The sequence below is a fragment of the Canis lupus genome, chromosome 10 (genome assembly GCF_048164855.1).
Source record: "Canis lupus baileyi chromosome 10, mCanLup2.hap1, whole genome shotgun sequence".
Lineage (NCBI taxonomy): Eukaryota > Metazoa > Chordata > Mammalia > Carnivora > Canidae > Canis > Canis lupus.
Window position 1 is genome coordinate 28,507,482 of NC_132847.1, and position 24,824 is coordinate 28,532,305.

The 24,824-nt window shown below is 34.9% G+C and overlaps 1 protein-coding gene across 2 annotated transcripts in view; it reads left to right on the plus strand.

Moving 5' to 3' along the window:
* The window catches only part of IL33 (interleukin 33), a 36,769-nt gene extending 19,171 nt beyond the window's left edge, over window positions 1-17,598 (plus strand). Inside the window, exons 1-8 of one of the 2 annotated variants that reach the window (XM_072841274.1) lie at window positions 1,433-1,582; window positions 4,287-4,394; window positions 10,364-10,489; window positions 11,056-11,181; window positions 12,370-12,477; window positions 13,267-13,317; window positions 14,188-14,285; window positions 15,675-17,598. In XM_072841274.1, the coding sequence (XP_072697375.1) occupies window positions 4,310-4,394; window positions 10,364-10,489; window positions 11,056-11,181; window positions 12,370-12,477; window positions 13,267-13,317; window positions 14,188-14,285; window positions 15,675-15,872 (792 nt within the window). In that variant the 5' untranslated portion in view covers window positions 1,433-1,582; window positions 4,287-4,309 and the 3' untranslated portion in view covers window positions 15,873-17,598. Of the gene's footprint in view, window positions 1-1,432; window positions 1,583-4,286; window positions 4,395-10,363; window positions 10,490-11,055; window positions 11,182-12,369; window positions 12,478-13,266; window positions 13,318-14,187; window positions 14,286-15,674 lie in introns of those variants that run through there. The other variant, XM_072841273.1, reaches the window with a different exon arrangement.
* Window positions 17,599-24,824: the final 7,226 nt, after the last annotated feature.

Below are 24,824 nucleotides of genomic sequence, written 5' to 3' on the forward strand. Positions count from 1 at the left end.
ACACTTCCATATATCACTTTGTTTTCATCATGACAAGTGGCCTCTTTAATCCCCATCACCTATTTAACCCATTCCCTACATATCTCCCTTTGGTAACCATCAGTTTGTCCTCTATAGTTGACTATAGACTGTGTTTCTTGGTTTGCCTTTCTCTTTTCTTTCCCCCTTTGTTCATTTGTTTTGTTTCTTAAATTCCACTAGAAAGGCAAACATTTTGAAGATGCACTACTGCTAAGGCAATGGTAAAAAGAGCATTCACCTGGATCATTGAAAAAAATATAAACCAGTACAAATTTTAGAAATTCAAAGGGGTAATATCAGCATATAAGATGCACAAAGCCTTTGTTTTTTTTTTTAATTTATTTATTCATTTATGATAGACAGAGAGAGAGAGAGAGAGGCAGAGACACAGGAGGAGGGAGAAGCAGGCTCCATGCCAGGAGCCTGACGTGGGACTCAATCCCAGGACTCCAGGATCGAGCCCTGGGCCAAAGGCAGGCACCAAACCTGTGAGCCACCCAGGGATCCCCTGCACAAAGCCTTTGATTCAGCAATCTTACTACTAGGAATTTGTGCTACCAATGAAAATACAAAAGTTTACCAAGAATCACAACACACACACACACACACAGATGTCAACTGCAACATTGGTGATAATAGGAAAGAAGAAACGAAAGGAAAAAAACAAAACAGGGCAGCCCTGGTGGCCCAGTGGTTTAGCGCTGCCTTCAGCCCAGGGTGTGATCCTGGAGACCTGGGATCGAGTCCCGCATCGGGCTCCCTGCTTGGAGCCTGCTTCTCCCTCTGCCTCTCTCTCTCTCTCTCTCTCTCTGTCTGTCATGAATAAATAAATAAATAATCTTTTAAAAAAAAACAAAAACAAAAACAAAAACAAAACAGAAACAGCCAAAGTGTTAATCAATAAAAGATTGGTTATGGTATACTTCTATGATTGAATGTTAGTTATAATGTTTCCTGTATAAGAATGTTTCTGACATTAATTGGAAAATCAAAAAAGCAGCTTACAAAATAATACTTGCAGTAGATTCTCTTCTTTTGTGAAAAAAATTGGTATGCATAGTATTTCCGTGTTGGAAAAAGAATGTCAGGAAATATAGCATATCTGCTTTCCTATCATTTATCCATTTTCTGAATGTACATCATCATTTTTATAATCAGAAAAAAATTACCTAAAGTTTTCGACTTCCCAAAAGAGAAAGGTAATGAAAGTCTGTGCCCTTGCATGCTCTACATTAAGCAATAAACAGTACCTAGAGTCCATGTCATAGAGGCTTCATAAAAATTAATGATTAACAGAGTATAACTCATTGAAAGTGTTGCAGTTAAAATAATCTAATAGGTCTGTTTAGTATTTGGCTGTGGAAATAAGATATACTCCCACTCATTCTAACCCATTCAACTAGCACTATGCATTGCCTCATTCATCAAACACTGCCACCCAATGTTGCTTAATCCAAGCGCATATATATAAGTAGAGTTGGAATATAGCATCAAATATTATCAAATGCTGATGACAAGAAACTTCATTATTTGAGACCAGCCCCTCATGTTTATAATTAAGGTAAGTTATCATAACCAGTGTGCAAGAATTGGACACTTGCCTGTTATTGGGAAAAGCAGCATGAAAGAACAAGTGGTTTTTATATTGCTATTTATTCTGAAATATCTCTGACTTAAAAATAGGAGAGTAAAGAGTAAATTTTAAGTCTGAAAAAATAGTGAAAACAATTTAAAAATCTTTTTTAAAGTAAAAGATTTGTAGGTTTAAAGAAAATGTTTTGTTTTTAGAATAGGGTTTGAAAATACTTATTTCCTCACTATGCTTTTTGACTCATCATTCAATTCTTAAAAGCATCTGATTTTCTCTATGTCAGTCATTCCATTGTAAATGTATTCATTTCTTATCTGTGTTGCTCAAATCAGAAAGCTAATTTGGTTTAGAGCAGAGATCCCCACGTGTGTTATCTCAAATTAGTCTATGTTAATAGATAGTCCATGTTAACTGGGGTGTTCATAGAGGTAGAGGGAGAAGTTACAAGATCAAATAATTACCAAAAATAATTAGTTAAACAAAAGTACCGTGAATCATCAACATCTTTACTATGCTAATGTGGTTCTGACTTCACAAGAGGTGGAATATAGATAGAAACATTTCCCAGATTTATTTGAAAATGCAACAGTTTGTTGCGGGTTTTTAATTTTTTTAATTTTTAATTTTTAGAAGTTGATTTGTTTTATTTTGTTTTTTTAAAGATTTTATTTATTTATTCATGATAGACATAGAAACAGAGAGAGAGGCAGAGACACAGGCAGAGGGAGAAGCAGGCGCCATGCAGGGAGGTCGACGCAGGACTCATCCGGGACTCCAGGATCGCGCCCTGGGCCAAAGGCAGGCGCCAAACCGCTGAGTCACCCAGGGATCCCCATGTTGCGGGTTTTGTTTTTTTGGTTTTTTTTAATGTCCATCCAGGAGAACTTCTCTCTGGGACGTAAGGATCCTTGGATAAAAAAAGAAAAGAAGCAAACAAACAAACAAAAAAAAAACCAATCCAGCATTACAATGTTCATGTTATCAGTAAAGTGTTAGCTGCATACCCACTGAGTGCAGGGTATTATTTGAACTATTTTCTGTAAAACTTAAAATTTAACTACAGTAAGATTACCTAACTGCACTATTCTACATTATGATTACCAATTAACTACCATATTTAAAAATTTACTATTTCTGAAGAGGTTGGACAACTGACCAAGCATTTGAAGTTAAATTCCCGGTTCTGATTATTTCCTTCCTACATTTGGAGGAGGGAAATAGAAGACACTGTGTGGAAGCTCTAGCTTAAAGATGGAAATCAGACTAGATTCTGGTCCCAGTATTGCTTTTGTGATTCTGGGTAAGGACATTATCTTTCAGTCTTAGCCTAATCATTCATAGATTTATGGGCTCAGACAAAATGATATCTAAGGTTCCCCGCTTCTAAATATTCTCCATTGAAGATTTTTGTTCATAAAGCCAGTTATAAATAGGATGGTTGCATGTAAGATTCTAGTTCCATCTAAACAAGACAATTTTTAATTTCAATCTATTCAAGGTTGTTCAGAAAAAAAATAAAGTTGCATCTTCCGAGGAGTCCTCTAATGTCCCTTATCCTTCTAGAAGAGCTGATTCATTTAAAGTTTGTAAAAGATTTAAATAGCAACCACTCCTGGGATAAACTGAATATATATTTTTTAATCTAGGGAAAAAAGGGCAATGCTTAATCCAAGTAGAAGTAACTATTAGAATTTCAAGCAATGTAAAGGAGAATTAAGACTGGAGAAGTCCTGTTCCCTCCACAATTCAAAGCACCACTACCTTACCTTGATGATGAGGCCAGGCAGTGGTACCCTACTGAATTAATATGAAGCTTCCTACAATTTATAATAGAAAATGCAATATTCTTACAGTAAGGTACCCTGACCCAGCTTGATACTCAAGGCACAACATTGACTGATGATCCTTGCTTGAATCAAATATTACATTGGGGGGTACAAGATTTATTTTTCTGATTCTATCATTCCTTCTGTAATGAATAAATCCCTTGTTTATTCATTCTTGAAGAATGCTATGGACTAGTGGGTTTCCTTTTGCATTAAATACTTTATAGTGAGTTACTATCATTATTCTTTCTGATACTCAAATTGTGCCAAATTTGGCCAGTGAGAAACCCTTTAAGGGAGCTCCTGTGTCCTTTGGACACAAACTCACACATTTTTGAATGACTACTTTCTGGCATAACTGAATATTCCATATTTACTTCTACATTCTGAGCCCAGACCTAGCAAGTCCTGGTTCCCTTTACTGGAAAAATATTTAGAAATTAAGATATGGGCACACTAATATTGCTGATTCAGATTTAACATTACAGAGATTTTCCCTTGACTTCTTATATTTTATATTTGTATCCTGCAGTAAAAATTCTATAATATCAATACATCTACTTATTTGCTCCATCCTATAGTATAGCAAAAACATTCAGAATCCCAATATCAACAATACTACGAACAATAAGCCCACTAAGTGAAGTTTAAGAATTCCTTGTAGTTCTTTTTGTCCTCTGAATGTATTCTAATATGGATATACTTTCAGAAAACTATATTCAAATTTTACTGAAATAATTATTTTCTTTATGTGGCTATGTTATTAATGTTATTTTGAGTTAGTCACAGTTGTTTCTGTTTATTTTCAAATTGAGGCAATTGAACTAATATTACATTTTAATCCACAGAAGCTTCAACAACAAAGGCTAAAATGAAGTATTCAACCAGGAAAATCCCCCCAGCAAAGATGAACAGTTCAGCAGACAAGGCTTTGGTAAAATCTCCTAAGCTGAGAAGTAAGGATTTAAGCATTTCTTGGTTTACACACTATTTTTATCTGTTATCAAATTCTTATTATTCTGATGTTCATATATGCTACCTGATAATAGTGATAAACATACATAGCCCTTTACATCAATTCCTTCTCTCTACCCACCTCTTTCCAACTAATCTCAAAATCTTTTTCCTAGATTAACAAAATTTTAAACTGATCTTCATTCAACCAACATCTATTGTATATAAAATATACACCTTTGATGTATCAAACTGTGGTCTTGATTTGCAACTTCTGATAAAGGAGAGAATCAGAAGTGAAGATATTTGAAGAGGCATGAAGATATCCATGCTTCAAATAAAGCAGAATTGATCAAATGATGCTCGAGTCTATCCAATTGCAAACTCAAAGGAGTTGTAATAAATTGAAGGGTAAATAAAGTCAGGTAGTAGCCATAGCTTTAAGATGAAACGGCTATATCTTTGATCCTGAAAATTATCCTAGGGGACATCGGGGTGGCTCATTTGGTTAAGTGCCCTACTCTTGGTTTCTGCTCAAGTCATGATCTCAGTGTGGTGAGATCCAGTCCCACAACAACCTCTGCACTCAGCAGGAGTTGGTTTGAGATTTTCTTCCTCTGCCCCTTCCCCCACTCGAATGTGCCTACACACCATGTGCTCTCTCTTGTAAATAAATAAATCTTTAAAAATACATACCCTAGAAAAGAATTATGCAAATTTATACTCACATTTTTTTCATACAAAAGAGGGAACACAAAAGAAAGTAATGGAACCCTGGCCAAACTAGAGAGAAAAATAAAAGATGAGGAATGATGGCAGGGACTGGTATGCCTTTGTCCTTTGTTCTCTTCATTTCCTTGAACCTCTTTAAGGCTAGAAGAGAAAGCAATGTTAAAGAATATCATTTTCTGTCTTCTCTAAGGCTCTGGCCCACTCGTGCTGGTTTTAGTAACCAGGGAAAACATTCATTTGACTATGGTTTTTGCATGGCCAGAAAATCACAGTTAAGTTAGTCCTTTTATTTGTGTCTGAGTCAAAATGCTGTGTATAGAAGCAGTGACTCAGTGGAACTGACTCTGTGTCTTCAAATTCCCTCTGCCCTCCCCCAACCTGTCATGTGCATGCCCTCTCTCTCTCTTTTTTCTTTTTAAAGATTTTATTTGTTTGACAGAGAGAGAGAAAGAGCACAAGTAGGCAGAGTGGCAGGAAGAGGGAGAGAGAGAGAAGCAGGCTCCCAGTTGAGCAGGGAGTGCAATGCAGGGGCTCCATCCCAGGATCCTGGGATCATGACCTGAGCAAAAAGCAGACACTTAACCAACTGAGCCTTCTAGGGGCCCCATGCTCTTTCTCTCTTATAAACAAAGAAAAAAAGAAAATAAAGAATGAAAGAAGAAGAGAGAAAGAAAGAGAGAAAGAAAGAAAGAAAAGAAAGAAAGAAGAAAGAAAGAAAAGAAGAAAGAAAGAAAGAAAGAAAGAAAGAAGAAAGAAAGGAAAGAAAAGAAGAAAGAAAGAAAGAAAGAAAGAAAGAAAGAAAGAAAGAAAAAGAAAGAAAGAAAGAAAAAGAAAGAAAGAGAAAGAAAGAAAGAAAGAAAGAAAGAAAGAAAGAAAGAAAGAAAGAAAGAAAGAAAGAAAGAAAGAAAGAAACATGAGGGAGCAGGCTGGAGTTTATGTCAGAGTTGCAAACATTAAAATGTAACCCCTCCTTTAAGGGTGCTATGGCCCTAACAGCTCATTTATACCATTTAAAAAGTGATAAAGATAATCCCCAAACCATTTATATAGCTTTGGAATGCAGCACATTTTTTTCATTGTCTCTTAGCAGATCTTCTTTTCCAAAGATGCTGGCTCAGTTTAACACTAAGATTGTCATTATTTAGATACTCTTGGCCAAAATTTCCAGATATCTACAAAGTGTGTGGCAGGTATGAACCAGTTCTCAAAATTCAAGGTACAAGCAACGTCATATCTTATTTTTCTAAATGAACTGCTCTGAGCCCCCAAGCAACAAAGCAAGAAAGCTTGTTTTAGTTCCTTCTCCTAACTTTGGGCTAGCAGGATCTGACACAATCACAACATCACAAAACCCAATATCCACCCACTAGAGGTACACATACAAACAGGTTCCATATCAGTCTGGGTCATCACCAGAGTATTTCACCTCTAGTGCCAACAAGGTACAAGACTTAATGAGCTAGAGAAAAGCCCCTCCCCAAATTCATTCTCTTCCCAGTTTCCAGGAAGCTGCTCCCAGAGTCAGGGCATTTTTCTCTGCTACTTTAAGTCCTCTACATCCATCAACCCTTTCCCTGCCCTGATAATCCAGCTTCCTTAGGGATCTAGTCAGAATTTACAATATGGAGGCCTTGGGACAGATCCATCCAGCAGAAACATTTTATTTGGCCTTAACACTATTATTGTTGTTTTTTAATTGAAGGAATTTTAAAATTAGAAGACTGTGTGTAAAAATCTGAATCTCTTGAAAAACCTGAAAACCTAGCAACACTGGGCACATATCCCTACATGGCAATAATTGCATGCAAAATGAGTAGAGGTCACACCCGTTAATTTGGGTCTGTCCATGGAATATCTTCTGTTACAGTGAAAGAGCTTCAACTTTATTCTATGGACAGTAAGAAATCATAGAAAACATTCAGTTGGGGAATAACAAGATATTTTTAGAGAGATCACATTGATGTTGGTGTAAAGATGAAGTGAGGGAGCAAGAATAGAAAAAACTGGTTAGAGGTCTGCTGCATTCATCTAAGGGACTGAAGATGAGGGCCTGACCTAAGAGAACAGATTGGAAAGTAAGGATTAAATGTCAGATACATTCAGAAAGTGAAATCAATAAGATTTAATGACAGATCAAATAAATTGAAGGATGGACAGAGAGGAAAAAATAGATGATTCTCAGCTTTCAGGATGACCTAAGAATTGGGTAGACAATGGTAGAAAGTGGTACTTTTTCAAGATAGGAATTCAGGAAGGATATATATAGTAAGTAGAGAAAAATAAAGATTTTTTTTATTATGAGTATATTTGAATGGGGGTAAATGTAGGTCATTTAGGTAGAGAGGTCCAGAATTCTGAACGCTCTCCACAGATAGATACAGAGATGCCTCAAGCTAACTGAAGTCAAAATACCCTGTGAAGAAAAAGCAATAGACACAAGCCTCAAGAGAGAGACCAAAGGTAGACTTACAGTTTGGAGAGCCATCAGCATATTAGGGGTGACAGAAGTCATTGGAGCAGGCAGCATTGCCCAGAAAGAAAGTCTTGAGTAGGGGAAGAGGCAAAGGACAAATACTGAGGAGCACAAACATTTTAGGAGGAGTCAGACAAGGAAAAACTAACAGAGAAAGAGAAATGGATGATCAGAGAAAAACAAGAACCTAAGAAGACTGGTGACATGACAATAGGGGAAGAAGAGTTTTAAAGAAATATGTGGTTCCCAAAGTCAAATGCCACAGATAAATCAAGGGTAGTAAGCAGTGAGAAGAAACCTTGGTGAAATAGGTGTTTGGGGAAGAAATGAAAGATGAGTGATTCACTTAGGTTGTTCCCATCAGCCACAGTCTGGCTCTTTCAGTGGAAGAACTACAGGAAGATTTCCAGGCCCCTTCCCATTTACTCACCAGAATTACGTGAGGGATTTCATCATGCTGTGGTGATGATGAAATTACTCATGAGAATTTCCTTACAAGCCATGCTAAGACACTGCCCTCAGACATCAGGCAAGATATAGACATAGGAAGTGACAACAGCCCTTACATAAGCTTGAGTTGACCCTCTGACCCCAGCGGAGCACTCTCTCCCACAGAGTCCCCAAGGCCATGCCAGCTTTGTGCTTCCCATCTGAGAACACAACCCTCACATCACACTTTCAGCTTCCCCAAACACCAAAGTATACCTTCTTCCAAATTCCCCAATGTTAAGTAGCTTCAATACTTCAAATGTAATCACGCCTCAATATAGTATACCCAGTGTTTGTCCCACTAGATGCTAGCCCCTACATTAATATCTTTAGCCCCTCTCTACTTCTATGCCCATAATGCTTCCTCAGTATCATGACCCTTACTTCTAACTACCCAAGGCCCACATCCTGCTCTCCAGAGAGTCCATTCTCAATATTAGACATGCCTGTCAGTCATGTCCCAGGGGATTCTGACTATAACATAAAGATAAGCATAAAAGGAATGAGCATCCTTACAATATCACCTTATGCCCTTTGGGCCTGGAGAGACGATGTGTTACAGTTAATAAAGTATTATATTAGATTACTTACCAGGAGACCAAATTCAATGTTGGCTCAGGCCTAGCTTTATAAATTATCTTTGCAATTGTAAAAGCACTACATAAATATGAAATACTATAGTTGATATTTATAAGCTGTAATGCAATGTTGGGAAGTTTCAGGATAAATGTGAGTAAAATTAAGGGGTCTTGCCCTGTTCAGACAGTTGAAGATACTTAAAGGTAGATGCCCATCTGAACTGGAGGCAAGATAGCTATTATTTTGAATTATCTATAAGAGAGGTTAACTCTACTTAACCTTGAAAAGCATATCAGGAAAGCAAATCTTTTAGAGAATTAGAAAAAAAATCATAGAATGAATCTCAAAGTCACAAGTAACTATTTTCATTTTCTGAACTACTGTGAATAATTGAAATTTGGCTCTATTGTACAAATTGCTTGATAATTCACTTACTTTGTTAAAAGTTGAGATGCCATGACTCAAGTGTTACAATTTTCTTTTCTGTTTCACTATGAAAGGCCTTTTATGAATTCCCAAGTAATAAATTTAATTTTTTGTTTGAGACTTTTTCTTTGACTGAATAAGTATTACTAAATAGGTGATTAAATTTTTAACTGATTTAACTTGGATTTATTTGTATTATGTCAGTTCCTAAATACAGGAACTGTACTGTATTGCAGTACAGCATTTTCTTTTCTTAGGTGGAAGGATGGAAAGAGTAGCTTTAATATTAGACATACTTGAGTCAAAACTTCTCACCAAACCTGTAATCTTGGGCAAGTGTCATGACTACTAAGAGCCTTAGATCATCATCTGCAAAATAGGAAGAATAATAACTTCCTTGTAATATTAGTGTAAAGGATTAAGTGAAATAGTATATAAAATTACTAGCACAGTGCTTGGCCCACCGTGGACACACTAACATTTGACAAGGGAGCCAAGAATACTCAAAGGAGAAAAGATAGTCTTTTCGATAAATTGTGCTGAGAAAACTGGATATTCACATGTAAAAGAACTCACAAAAACTCACCTGAAATGGATTAAAGACTTAAATGTAAGACCTGAAACCATGAAACTCCTAGGAGTTTAGGGGAAAAGGCTCCTTTCCTCCTGTTTAACATGGACCAATTATTTTTAATATCAATAAACTCTAGAGACTATAGCTATCCCTGTAAAATTATTAAAAGTGTATTCCAGATAAGTAAAAAAGATTATAGATTTCATATGGTCATATAAGTTCCCCCGCAGACAAAGAATGATATATGTTGGATGTAGATCCACACTCCCTTATACAGAATTCTGAAAACCAAAATTTTTCTAAAGACCTAATTTTTCATAACTTATTTGGTAATAAAATATGATCTGAACTTATTATATTTGACAGTTAAATTCTGACCTGAACCAACATGAAATGTTTATTTCACCTTATGTAAATGTTCCTATATTTCACTATAAAATCAGTATTAATTTTTTATGATGTGAGTACTGCCCTAATCCCTGTTGGGAGTATGACATATATAACAGCATATACTCTACATGACAATTCTAAAATCTAAAAAAACTGTGAATTTTGAAACACAACTGGCCCCAAGGTTTCTGATAAGATACTGCAGACCTTTAGTTGATTTCCTGGTTTGGTATGCTCAGGATTTGTATAAGGATAAAAGGATAAAAATGGATGGAGTGAAACAGTCTCAAAAATTTTCAATTGTTTAGAATCCCAACAGAAGCCTGAAGGAGTTTGCCAGATGTACTTTATGCAACTGCGTTCTGGCCTTATCATAGAAAAGACATCCTGTTACTTTAGGAAAGAAATCACCAAAAGGTATTCACCAAGAACAGGTAAGGGGAAACTATACATTTCCTGGTATTTCTTCAGTATGTTAATGGGCATCTATTTGCCTTTATTTCCAACATTTTGGATATATAATTTTTCCCTTGAGCAAATTTTCCTTCTGAAAAAAAGTAAGGATATTGAACTATTTTTTAGCCATTTTCAATAGGACATATAAAGAGTTTTTTTTATATAAAGAGTTTTTATAGCATGGGAGAAATGGGTATGTTCTAATATTAAGTGAAAATAGAGCATATAAAATTATAAATATATATACAGTATTTTTAAGAGATTTTTTTCATTTAAAGGAATTAAACTAAAATGTTAATAGCAGTTATTTTTTGGGGTGTTGAGACCATGGGTAACTAGCTTTCTTCCACCTGGATTCCAATGGGTATGCCCCACTGGGGTTTTAAGTGTGCAGGAGGCATTGATCACTTCAGACTGTGGAGAGGCTATAGTCCTGGGGTCAGTCCTAGCAAGTATCTTTGACTGGGAATCCTCAAAGAGGTGTAAAGAGGTTTGGGCAGAGTGGGAACTGACAGTCCACTCCTACTCTCCCCCTGTCCTGTAGCTGAAAAGTGCAGAAAGCAATGTCTGGTATTCACTGCCTGTCATCAGCAGCTGAACAAAGATTTCACCTCTGATGTCCCTATGTTACAGAAATGTTTTGGAAGAGCTAATGTTCCAAGTATCCAAGGTATGACTGCTGATAGGGGTGGTGTGGGTGTGAGGAGGGAGATAGACACAGGACCACAGCAAGTGCTCCTCTAGGAAGCAGCTCCATGTCTATGCTTATTTGTGTAACAGAAACTTCTGCCTATTTGCTGCCCACATACCCACTTAGTGGTATTCAAACTAGGTACAAAGTAGCTGCCCTGACAATGAATGTACACTTTAGTTGGCCCTCTATCATTATTTTGAAATGCTTGTTATGGATTGGAATCTCATATACATTATTCCTGGGGAAAATATATTATCCTTTGGGGTCGGGGAGGGGGGGCAACCATATCCCCCCCGCAACCTCATCATTTTGACACTAAAAGAAAATGAAGAACTATTATGTTTTTTAAAATATAATTTCAACTCTTAAATATTCTAAATAATTGTTAAAATGGCTTTAAGTTGTATTACCTACTTGTGCAAATAAAGTCCAAATTGATGTGACCATCAAGAAGTGAAGAGATCATTAATTTGACTAGGAATTGCACATTGCTATTTCAAGCATAATCCTGTTGCAAATCTCTTAAGCTCTAAAAAGCATACTCAAGTTTCTCATTAAGTATTTTTAAATCATTTTACTTTAGAATTTCATATACAGACTCAATATTTAACATGCTTCTGTTTTGTATATTATTTTTCCTAGCATAATTCTATAAAATAGAGAAAATATAATTTTTTTCTCCAGGACCAACATAGGTAGTACCTAATTCTACACCAGTTTATCCCAGCATGCCATAGAAATATTATCATTTTCTATGTGTGCTGGGACATTTTTTAAAAAGTTAGGAATACTGCTATTTAGCCAGAGGACAGACACACCCTCCAGAACTGTAAGAAGCAAAAAAGCAGAGGCTTCCTCAGGCAAAGTCTTGTCTACTTTCTCTCCACCAAATCCTCCCATAAGCACACAAATATGACTTATACCTACGATTTTCAAGCAAGAGACTACCGTCTTTAATCCCATTCAAGTGGCACACCTTACCCTTTGAGCTACATTAAGCTTGTGCCAAAGGCTTTTATCTATCCAACAGTGGTGAGCAAAGTGCAGCTCAAATTGGAAAGAAAAAAAAAGCCTTTAAGGAAGTATTTCCTTTTAATTGTGAAAGATTGTTCATGGGAACAAGTCTTTTTGAATTTTTAATGACAAGCTTTTCCCTTGTTACAGAATATTCTGCTTCTCTGAGCACATACAATGATCAATCTATTACTTTCGTTTTTGAGGATGGAAGTTATGAGATCTATGTAGAAGACTTGAGAAAAGGCCAAGAGAAAGGTAGAATATTTCCTTTTGTCTATAATGATATAATGATGACTAATAAAGTAAAAAATAAATTTACCAAGGGGTGCTTGGGTGGCCCAGTTTAAGCTTCTGACTCTCGATTTCAACTCAGGTCATTGATCTCAGGGTCTTGAGATCAAGCCTCACATCAGGCTTGTGCTGGGCGTGAAGCCTACTTAAGATTCTCTCTCCCTCTCCCTTGGCCCCTGTCCCTCCAGCTCCACCCCACCCCACTCTCTTTCTCTCTTAATAATAATAATAAAATAATAATAATAATAATAAATTTACCAAACCATAAACATTGGCTTACCTCAGATATGGCAAATAGATTTAATGCTGTCTACTAACTCCAATGAATTGGCAGCAAATGCCTAAATACCACTAAGTTGAGGAGGATTCAGAAGCTTAGTCAGGGTTTTTTAGGGAAGAATGCTGATATTGAGAAGTGGTATTTGTTGTAAAAGATGGAAGGAGAGACAGCACATATTTGCTATTGTTAAATTACCTACTAGATCTTTCTAGCCTTATCAATATCACCAAAGTACAACCTCAAGTAAAGGAATATACCAGTGCTATAAACAATATGCTAAATATTTTAATAATGACTGTGTTAGAGAATTTATCAGAGCATACTTATACATTTTTGAGACCTTAAAATCACAAAAGTTTTGCTTTTATTGTTATATAATAAAATAAGGTATTTTCTGAAGTTATATGTATGTTGAAATTGAAACCTTTTGATAAAATTGTCTCATCAAAGGGATTTTATGCATTCTCTTTCAGATAAGGTGTTATTCCGTTATTATGATTCCCAATCCCCCTCACATGAAACAGGTAATTTGGAGGGCTGGGTAGCTGTAGTGCTTGAATTCTTGAATTTGAGGTAAGGACAAATCCAAAAATCCTCCACGAAAAAGGAAAGCAGCCTCAAAAGGTTCTCTCCAGCCCACATTCATGGTAAAATCTTAGATTCTTAGAGGATTTATTCCCTCCCATTGATTGTGCAGTTTAATAATTAGGATAAAGGTTTACATTTAAAAGAGATCCAGAATAATTTTGGCTCAAGCTACAAAAATTTTATTTCTATCTTAGCCAGGACTGGAATGGCAGTTTTGCTCAACAGATTGTCCAGCAACTAACCCTGCTCCTTCTCTTTGACTCTGCCAATACCTACATGGTTCAAGATTACTTGCTACCATGGCAATGTCCAATCTGCAGGACAGAGGAAGACAGATGCATGAGTTCTCTTTCCCATAAAGGATAAAACCTTGAAGTTGCACCTGACACTTCCATTCACCTCATCTTGGTCAAAACTTAGTCACATTGCTACACTTAGTTACAAGAAAACAGACTGAGAAATGTTCTATTATACAAGGAGGGTAGATGGATATTGGGAGACAACTATCAGTGGCTTTACATGCAGACAGAGAAGCTGACACCCAGACAAATACCCAATAGAATCACAGTTCTACGATCAGAAAGGATATAAGAAAATTAAGGAGCTTAAAATTACCCCCAAATTGTCCAATGACTCTTTGATTTCATTTGGGTACAAATACTTCTAAAGGATATGTTGGGTAATGAAGCAATTATTTTCCATCATATTTTGAACTCTTTTCCTAGGTGTTAAATTTATTTAAATTAAAGTGAGTTAATTCTTAACTTTATAGTTTACATTTTTAATTATTTTTTTTTAATTGCAAGGTGATGATGTTGATGGCCAGACGTTATTGGTAAACCTGAGTCCTACAAAAGATAAAGATTTTTTGCTGCATGCCAACAACGAGGAACATTCTGTGGAGGTAATAGAAATATGCATTTAACTGCCGTAACTTATTCCACACATTTGTACAGATTTGCGTATTCAGAATATTTCAAAGAAGTTTTGTTTGTGTATTATATGTAAAACACAGTAAGTTACTACTAATAACTTGCTTCTGGAGTAGGGAAGGGAAGGAAATGGCATATATAGCCTTGCTACTGAAAGTCTGGTCTCTGCCAGCAGTGCAGCATCACCTGGGAGTTTGTTAGATATGCAGAATTTCAGGCTTCCTCACAACTGAATCAGAATCAGCATTTAAACAAACCTCCAAGGGATTCATATGCAAGTTAAAGTTTGAGAAGCATTGCTATATAGAATTATCTCAAATCCTCTTTATTTGACTTGAGGAACAACTTTGTTCTTCCAGGAAGTATTTCTTGGTAAAATATAGTTTTCTTAGGCAAATTCAAAAATAATTTTACATTCTGAGCCTGCTAAAGGGAAAGTCATAAACATTTCCATATGCCGATATTTACAACGAAAGCATAACAATCACATTCTAATCATAGGATTCACTGCATAGTCTTTTTCAGCTAGTAAGTCACAGTGTAATATTGGTCATGATGAAAAATTATAAACATCTTCAGAAACAAACAAGCCAAAGATAGGGACCAGGAAAAAAACATAAGACTATAATACAGATGACAAATGACATAAATACAAAATTATAAATCTAACTAATACAGCCAGCTAAAGTATTAACATAAACACTGGATGGTAACCAGCATCTCCCTTAATAAACATTCCTAAATGTATATAACAGTTGGACATATATAACTACTCAATAATAAGAGCTGACCCCATACAGAGCTCTATTACATGCCAATTACTGTACTAAATGTTTTACATGCAGTTTCCTTTCATTCTTGTAGTAATTCTATAATGGAGTTGTTGTACTGTTCAAATATTACAGTATAACAAACCATCCCCAAAACTTATCAACCTAAAATAATGATCACTTATATCATTCACATATCTGCTGGTAAGTTGGAGGTTGACTAATCTAGAAAACTGATTAGACTAAAAAAATTGAGGTTTGAGAAGTAAAGCAATGTGCACGTCTCAGAGATAGTACATGGCAAAAGTTTCACACAAATCCTGAGCTGCTGCATCCAAATCCAGTCATTCTAAGCTATAATGTTTCTCAAGGTATACTGATTATCAGGGAATCAAATCAAATCACCCCCCTCCACTTCAGCCCTCCCTACTCATTTCTTCCTTCTCTACCACTCCCATCCCCTACTTAGTAAGTAGTCTTGCCAAAGATACTAAGTTATAATAATTCCCCTTTAGTTTCTAATACAGGGAAGTAAGGTTGACTTTGGACTTCCCACTTACATACCGATTGCTTTCTTTCTTGTTTCCTCAGCTACAAAAATGTGAAAACCAATTGCCAGACCAGGCCTTCTTCCTCCTTCATAGGAAGTCTTCTGAATGTGTTTCATTCGAATGTAAGAACAATCCTGGAGTGTTTATAGGAGTAAAGGATAACCACCTTGCTTTAATTAAAGTAGGAGACCAAACTAAGGATTCATATATAGAGAAAACCATATTTAAGCTCTCTTAAATTTAATGGGATGAAAAAAGTTGTCAATCCTGGGTTGGGTAGCCCAGATAGCTACTGCTGAAGAAAGAATAAGAGATAAAGAGATAGACAACATTTAAGGGAAATAAAGAGTACTTAGTATGCTATGGAATGTTTTTCTTATTATGTGTAAAATATATTTTTATAATCCTTCAGTTCTGTTTTTTATTACCCTTGTCTCACTACATATTCAATAGTGTATTATTAAGGAGACCTCAGAAAATATACAACCTGACTTTTACTTTTTTCTACTTGCTGTCAAGAAAGAGCTTAATATCTAATTAAGCTCTGCTGAGACCTCTGGGGACAAGGAAGGGCCTTAATCCAAGTTTCATTTTAGACAAGGATTTCAAAAAGCCACATAGAGACATAATTTTCCCTGGTTCCAAACAAGTTCAAACAGTAGAGCTGTTGGTGAAAAGACAATCAGCTCTACTTAGACTGAACATTTCACAAATGGAATAAAACACCAAATTTGTTTGAAGATGCCCAAAATTTCAGATACTTACACATGTAGGCAGATAATATAAATATGTGAAATGACAGAGACAATTGAAAAAATTAAGAAAAATAAATCCTGTATTTGTAAAGTAAATAATTTTACCTCTAATTGTTTCATTTTTAAAATGCTGATTTTTATAGATGGAGTTAAATTTAGCAAGACATTCTTACATTAGGAAGTAAAATAAATTTTATCTCAGACATATAATTGAAATCATTGGGAATATCTCACAAACTAAAACATTATTTTAAAGCACTGAGACACAACATACCTTAAGACATCCAAGTACCATGGGATCCAAGTACCATGGTGAGGCCACAAGTTCCCTTATCTACTAGAACCTAGATTGGACACAGCATTAACATTACAATTTTAATAACTGGCTATCCCTTATGTTCATTGTATACTGTCTTTCTGACTCTATGCTCCAGGGATCTGTAACTTGATATACATGTCACCCTGCACAAAATTTCTTATAATCCTTTCTTACCATGTGTACAAGTGTTTTTCTTGTCCACCTTCCTGATTAGTCTGTTTACTATGGAATATTTATTGACTTTTCTTCCTTCATTTCTTTTGACCAACTCTGTTCTTGATATACATTTTGTGCCCCGTGAGCTTCATTCCATATCACCTGACCTCTGGACACCAACATATTTTTCTATTTTGTCTCTCTGATGTAGAATTTCACATAAGCCTATTGATGGGAATATTTTTTATTAAACATCTTTGTATTTTACATTACTAAGGTAGTAAAATTTATTCTCAACCATATATGATTTTTCAACTACTAAAGGAATAATTTTTGCTTATTTTAAGTCTTAAATTCTACTATAACTTTTTCATAGGCTTAACATTGACAATAAGTGATAAACTAGTAACAGAATACTTATGAAATACAACTGTTTCTGAAAGTGTTGGCTTTTTAATTCTAATTTGTTGAGATCTATTGGATATAATGATGGTGGAACATAAGATTAGAAAGGCTGAGAATTACTGAGTGAGGGTAAACAATTGTAAACAACATAGCTTTCATTACATTGTCAGTTTTATTATGAAGACAAAAATAAAAGCAGAATATATATCACCTTCTCTGAAAAACACTAAATGTTGACCATATGCATCTGTATGATATACTCGAAATGATTTGTTTTAAGTAACTAAATATATTAATTACATTAAATTCTCAAGTTGTATTTTTTAAAAGTATGTGAGGCCATGATGATTTTATCATAAAATAACTATTCTGAAATTTTTAAGTCAAAGCAATCTTACCTTAATCCACTGATGTTGGTATCTGGGGTAGGTCATTTGTCTGGTGATTAAAAACTAAATAAGATATTCCAAAGAAGAGATTGTGTCTTTTTCACCTTTGTACTCCCAGTGCCCATCATAAGTGGCCAGCACAAAGGAGCTATTCAGCCACTTGTACCTGAGATCAAACAGTCAATATACACCTGCAAAAGGAACTTTAACCTGACTTCTGACTCAGTTAGGTATCTTTCAACCTGAGTATTTGATTTCTCATGTTCAATTTTCCTTTTTAAAAAAATACTTTCCACCATCACTATGAGGAGTATTATTTGATTAAAATATTCAAATGTATGGTGGATTTTTGTGACTTACTTTCATGTGTTTTGATGGCCCATAACACACACATTCCTGGAAGGAATTTGTTCATTTCATTGTATCAGAAATAACAATAATGTCAAAACTTACATTTCCCTCATTTTTATATATATTTCTTAGATTTTTATGCCTTTATTGGATACCTTGAAATACTACCAAGAAAATTTTATTTGAATGAATAATATGGCTTGGAATTGGAAAAGAAAAGTAAGATTTGAAATTCAAGGAATTTTGAAAAAAGTTGCTATTTAGAATGCAAAAGCTTGATTAAAGCTAAAAATAATTGACTTATAACCCCCACATCTGCAAAACAAAACAAATCAAAAAACAAAAACAATTTCAACCCTTGTGCCTCATGCCAAGAAATTGTATGATAGATAAAGGAATCTTAAGCTAGGGTACTCAAGTGGAGATTGGGCCAGGCTTGTCCCAAAATTCCTTCCCCCCATCTTACAATGACCTGTATAGCTCAGAAATCTTGTCCTCTAGCAGTTGCTCCTTAAACACATGCCATGTATTTTGGACTTTGCTAAGTACTACGAAAGCACCAGAAAAACAAAACAAAACAAAAACTAAACTATGCTCCTTGTCTACATGGGACTTAAAACCTGTACCATTTGTGTACTAAAACTCCAACTCTGCAGTACACAGTTGCCAAAGGTCAGAGACACCAATGTGAGTTTCTCATTTGAGAATGACATAGGACTGAATACTCAATCCCCATATCCTAGTACCCACCTTGGTCTGTTCATATATCCATTCTCAAGCTCATGTTAAATAGGTTCCCTCTGCAGGTCCCAGGCAAAAGGGGATCAATTCACTTACTACAAATTCCTTAATAGTCATGGTTGGGGTTAGAGGGCTTAGGAATCTGAGAAACAGATGCAAGAGATAAAAGTTAAAGCCAATTGGTAGAGTTAGAATCAATGAGGTGCTTCCTGTTGAGATGCCAAGATGATGAAATATTTGTCCACGTCCAATTACAGTCCCTAGCCCATAAGTTACTCCCATAAAGAGAATACATGAATCACTACCCAGCATATTAAAAATATAGGTTTGTCTCTTGCACTGTTGGTGAGAATGCAAAGTGGTGCAGCCACTCTGGATAACAGTGTGGAGGTTCCTCAAAAAGTTGAAAATAGAATTAAATCCAACAATTGCCCTACTAGGTATTTACCCAAAGGATACAAAAATACAGATTTGAAGGGGTACATGCAACTTGATGTTTATAGCAGCATTATCAACAATAGCCAAACTATAGAGAGACCCTAATGTTCACTGACTGCTGAATGGATAAAGAAGAGGTGTTAAATATATATATAGGAATATTACTCAGCTATCAAAAAAAAAGAAATCTTACATTTGCAATGATGTGGATGGATCTAGTGTGTATTATGTTAACTGAAATAAATCAGTCTAAGAAAGACAAGTATCATATGATCTCACTCATATGTGGAATTTAATGAAGAGAACACATGAACATATGGGAATGGGGGAAAGAAAAAAAGAAAGAGGGAAACAAACCATATGATATTCTTAATGATAGAGAACAAACTGAGGGTTGATGAAGGCAGGTGTGTGGGGGATGGGCTAGATGGGTGATGGGTGTTAAAGAGGGCACTGAGTGTTGTATGTAAATGATGAATCATTGAATTTTACCCCTGAAACCAATACTGCACTGTATGTTAACTAAAATTTAATAAAAATTTAAAATAAATAAAGAGATTATCCTGGCTTATCAGAATGGAGTGAATGCAATCACAAAGATCCTTTAAATGTGGGAAAAGAAGGCAAAAGAGTCAGTCACTTTATGATGTGAGAGAGATTTGACTAGTCATCACTGGCTTGGAAGATGGAAAGTCACCGTGAGACCAAAACTGGGGACAGCCTCTATCTAGCAGTTGGAAAAAACAAAAAGTGAAAAAGAAAAAATTCTTCTCTAAAATATTAAAATATCTAGAACTTATTCAATTATGTTTTAAAATCTCTGTGATGTGGTATTGATGAAGGAATGGACAGATATACAAATTAGATAGAAAAACGTTATATAGTCTCAAATGCATGTGCAAATTTAGTATATGATAAAGATGACATCTCAGTTAAGCATGGAAAAGGATATCTTTGTAATGGAGATATTGGGTTAATTGGATATCCATAAGGACAAAAATAAAATTATGTTCATGTATCACACTGATACTGATACTAAGAGAAAGAGATCTAAATATAAAAAGTGAAATGATGGAAAAATCTTCTAATATTTGTTAATAGTAGAAGCCCTTGCTAACTATGACTCAAATTCCAGATGCAGTTAATAAAAATATTGTTAAACTGATCATATGTATCTTTAAATCAAAAGTAAAATGTTACACGAGAAAAATAATTGCAATTATACCATGAACAGTTATGTGTTTAATATATAGTTTCTTAAAAATAGAGAAACAGCCAATAACCCTACAGGAAAAAAAAAAAAAAAGGACAAGATACGGACAAGTCACAGAAAAAAGGTGCAAATGGCCCTTATTTCAATTCTATTTCTAGAAATCACTTGTAAAGACACAATTTTCTGCCTATACTACCCAAAGCAATCTATACATTTAGTGCAATCCTTATTAAAATACCAATAGCATTTTTCACAGAACTAAAATAATCCTAAAATTTGTGTGGAACTACAGAGACCCTAAATAGATAAAGCAATCTTGAAAAAGGAAAGTGAAGCTGGAGGCATCACAATTCAACACTTCAGGTTATATTATAAAGCTGTAGTCATCAAAACAGTATGGTAATGATGCAAAAATAGGTACATAGATCAACAGAACAGAATAGAAAATCTAGATATGAACCCATAATTATATAGTGAATTAATCTTTGACAAAGAAGAAAGAATATCCAATGTGAAAAAGACAGTCTTTTCAACAAATGGCGTTGGGAAAACTAGATAGGAACATGCAAAAGAATGAAATTAAACTATTTCTTACACCATAAACAAAAATAAATTCAGAATGGAATAAAGACTTACATGTGAAACTAGATACCATAAAAATCCTAGAAGAGAACACAGGCAGTAATTTCTCTGACATAGTCCATAGAAACTTCTTTCTAGATATGTCTCCTGAAGGAAAGCAGAAAAAAAAAAAAGGCAAAAATAAACTACTGGAACTACATTAATATAAAGAGCTTCTACATAGCAAAGAAAACAATCAACAAAACTAAAAGGTAACCTACGGATTGGGAAAATATATTTGCAAATGACATATCAAATAAAGAGTTAGTATCCAAAATATATAAAGAACTTATAAAACTCAACAGTGAAAAATCAAATAATCCAACTAAAAAAATGGGCCAGAAGACATGAACAAACATTTCTCCAAAGAAGACATATGGATGGACAACAGATACATGAAAAGGTTCTCATCATTACTTATCATCAGGGAAATGTAAATCAAAACTACAATGAGACACTTTATGCCTGTCAAAATGGCTAAAATCAACAACACAAGAAACAATAGGTTTCGGCAAGGATATAGAGAATGGGGAACCCTTTTGCATTGTTGGTGGGAATGCACACTGGTGCAGCTATTCTGGAAAACAGTATAGAGCTTCCTCAAAAAGTTAAAAATAGAACCACCCTACAAACCAGCAATCACACTACTGGGTATTTACCCAAATAATACAAAAACATTAATTCAAAGGGATATATGCATACCTATATTTATGGCAGCATTAGTTACAATAGCCAAGATATGGAAGCAACCCAAATGTCCATTGATTGATGAATGGATGAAGAGGATGTGATACACACACACACACACATTGGAATATTATTCATCCATAAAAAAGAATGAAATCTTGTCATTTGCAACATAGACGGAGCTAGAGAGTTTAAAGCTAAGCAAAATATGTCAGTCAGAGAAAGACAAATACCATATGATTTCACTCATATATGGACTTTAAGAAACAAAACAAATAAGCAAAGAGGAAAAAAAGAAACAAACCAACCAACAGACTCTTAAGTACAGAGAACAAACTGATGGTTACCAAAAAGGGGGGGAGTGAGTGAAATAGGAGATGAGGAGTAAGTAGTGCACTTGTAATGAGCACCAACTAATTAAAATAAAAACTTAAAAAATAAAGACACATTTTTAAATACAAGAAAAGATGTATTTCAACAGAAAACTATTGAAAGAACTAATAATAATTAGGAAATGGTTGGAAAATCCAGGGCCTATCAACATAAAGTATTATACGACCATATGAAAAAAGTGGACTAGTGCCTGTGCCTGGTGCCTCACTCTTAGTTTTGGCTCAGGTCATGATCTTAGGGTCAGGAGATCGAGCCCTATGTTGGGCTCCACACTGGGCATGAAGCCTGCTTGAGATTCTCTCTCTCTCTCTCTTCTACCCTCTCCCCTACCCACTGGCTGTCTCAGTTGGAAGAACCTGCAACTGTGTCTCAGGATGGTGAGTTTGAGCCCCATGCTGGGTGTAGAGATTACATACATACGTAAACAAACAAAATTGTTTTCTGCCATTCTAGTCTTGTAATGTTTATTGTAAACTTTCTTATTGAGAGAGAAAAATAAACCCATGTATGTTTAAGCTAGAGTTGGGTTTTCTGTTGAATGTGGCTTGAAGCAAACTTCAACTATAGAAGAGATGATAGTAACACCTGCTTCTTAGGACACTGATAAAAAATGTAGAAAGCACTCAGTGAATGTTAGCTTTAAAAGGCAGACAAATCTGTCTTAATATTAAGAACAACTTTTCTTAGGTACAATTAGTACATAGAAAAACACAATCAACTTCCTCTACAACTTTTTTTTAAGGTTTATTTATTCAGCTTAGAGAGTGTATGAGCATGAGCATGAGGAACTGAGGGAGAGAAAATCTCAAGCAGAACCCATGCTCAAATGAAACCCAACACAGGGCTTGATCTCACAACCCTGAGATCAGGACCTGAGCTGAAACCAAGAGTTGGATGCTCAACTGGCTGCACCACCCAGATGCCCCCCTCTACAACTTTAATATAAGTTACCCTGCAATCTGACAGGTATAGAAGTAATTCACCAAGTTCATAGGTTTTTATTTTATTGTACTTCTTAACCTACCAGTTATAGATAGTCTTTCATATGTATGAAATATTACATTATAAATATAAAAAATTTAACAGTAAAAATGAAAAGATCCATATTTCTTCAAAAAGATAACTGGATAAAAATATAGATGTTCCAAGATACAGGAAAAACTAAAAAAATATATAATAATTTGTTACTATTAAGTAGATCAGAAAAACAATAGAGAAATCAATGAAACCAAAAGCTGGAGATCAGAGAAAAAATAATAAATTTGATAAGCCTTTAGCCAGACTGATCAGGAAAACAAAAAGAAATAACACAAATTACCAATATCAATAAGAGAGTTGGCATTAGTATAGTTTCTAAAGATATTAAAAGGATGAAAAGGAAAATACCATGGACAATACTTTGGTAATTTTAGTAAAAATAGAGAAATTCCTTAAAAGGTACAAAATATTAAGACTCACTCAAGAAGAAATAGGCAATATGAATAGTTCTATATCCATTTTTTAAAAGATTTTATTTGTTTATTTATGAGAGACACATAGAAAGAGGCAGAGACATAGGCAGAGAGAGAAGCAGGCTCCCTGCAGGAAGTCTGATACAGGACTTGATCCCAGAACCCCAGGATCACGACCTGAGCCAAAGGCAGATGCCCAATGTCTGAGCCACCCAGGCACCCCATAACAATTTTTTTAAAGTGAATTTGTAGTTTAAAATCTTCTTATAAAGAAAATCTCCAGTCTTCACTGGCGAATTCTTTTAAACATTTAAAGGAAGAAAGAGTATGACTTCGAAACAAATTCTATAAAAAAATTGAAGAGTAGAGAATTCTATTGAACCTATCTTATGAGGCAAGTATTTTCCTGATATCATAACCAAAGACATTACAAGAAAAGAAAAATACAGATCAATATTTTTCATGACCATAGACACAAGAATTCAAAAATCTATATGCTAAAGTTTTAATCAAACTCACAAATATAAAAAGTAGATATATAATATATAAGGATATGTATATTAAAGAAATATAGAACGGAACTTCCTCAGCTTGATAAAGGGCATAGACCAAAGCAAACTTACAGCTAACACCATAATTAACAGTCTAAGACGGAATAGGAGATTGATTAAGATCAAGAACAATAAAAGGACTTCAGTCTACTTCTATCCAGAATTTTACTAGAGGTTCTTGTCATTGCAATAATGCAAGACAAAGAAATAAGTAATCTAGATTAGAAAAGAAAAAGTAAAACTGCCTTTATTTAAAAACAACATGATTGGGATACCTGGGTGGCTCATTTGATTAAGTGCTGACTCTTGATCTCAGCTCAGGCCTTGATCTCAGGATCATGAATTCAAGCCCTATATTGGGCTCCATGCTGGGTGTGGGGCTTATTTAAAAATAAATAAGTAAATAAAAAATAAAAATAAAAACAACATGATCATCCATGTAAGAAATCCAGTGGAATCTACAACTACAAAGAAGCTAACATAACTAATGAGTTTAGCAAGGATGCAGAATGCTACAGTATCAGTACACAAAAATCAATTGTATTTTATGTAATAACCAAAGACAACTAGAAATTGAAAATTTTTAAATACCATTTATAAAACAATTAAATTTTTTTAAATACTTAGGGAGAAACCCAACAAAGATGTACAAGGCCTATACATTGAAAACAACCAAACACAACTGAAAGAAATTAAAGATGATCTAAATAAGTGGAGAAA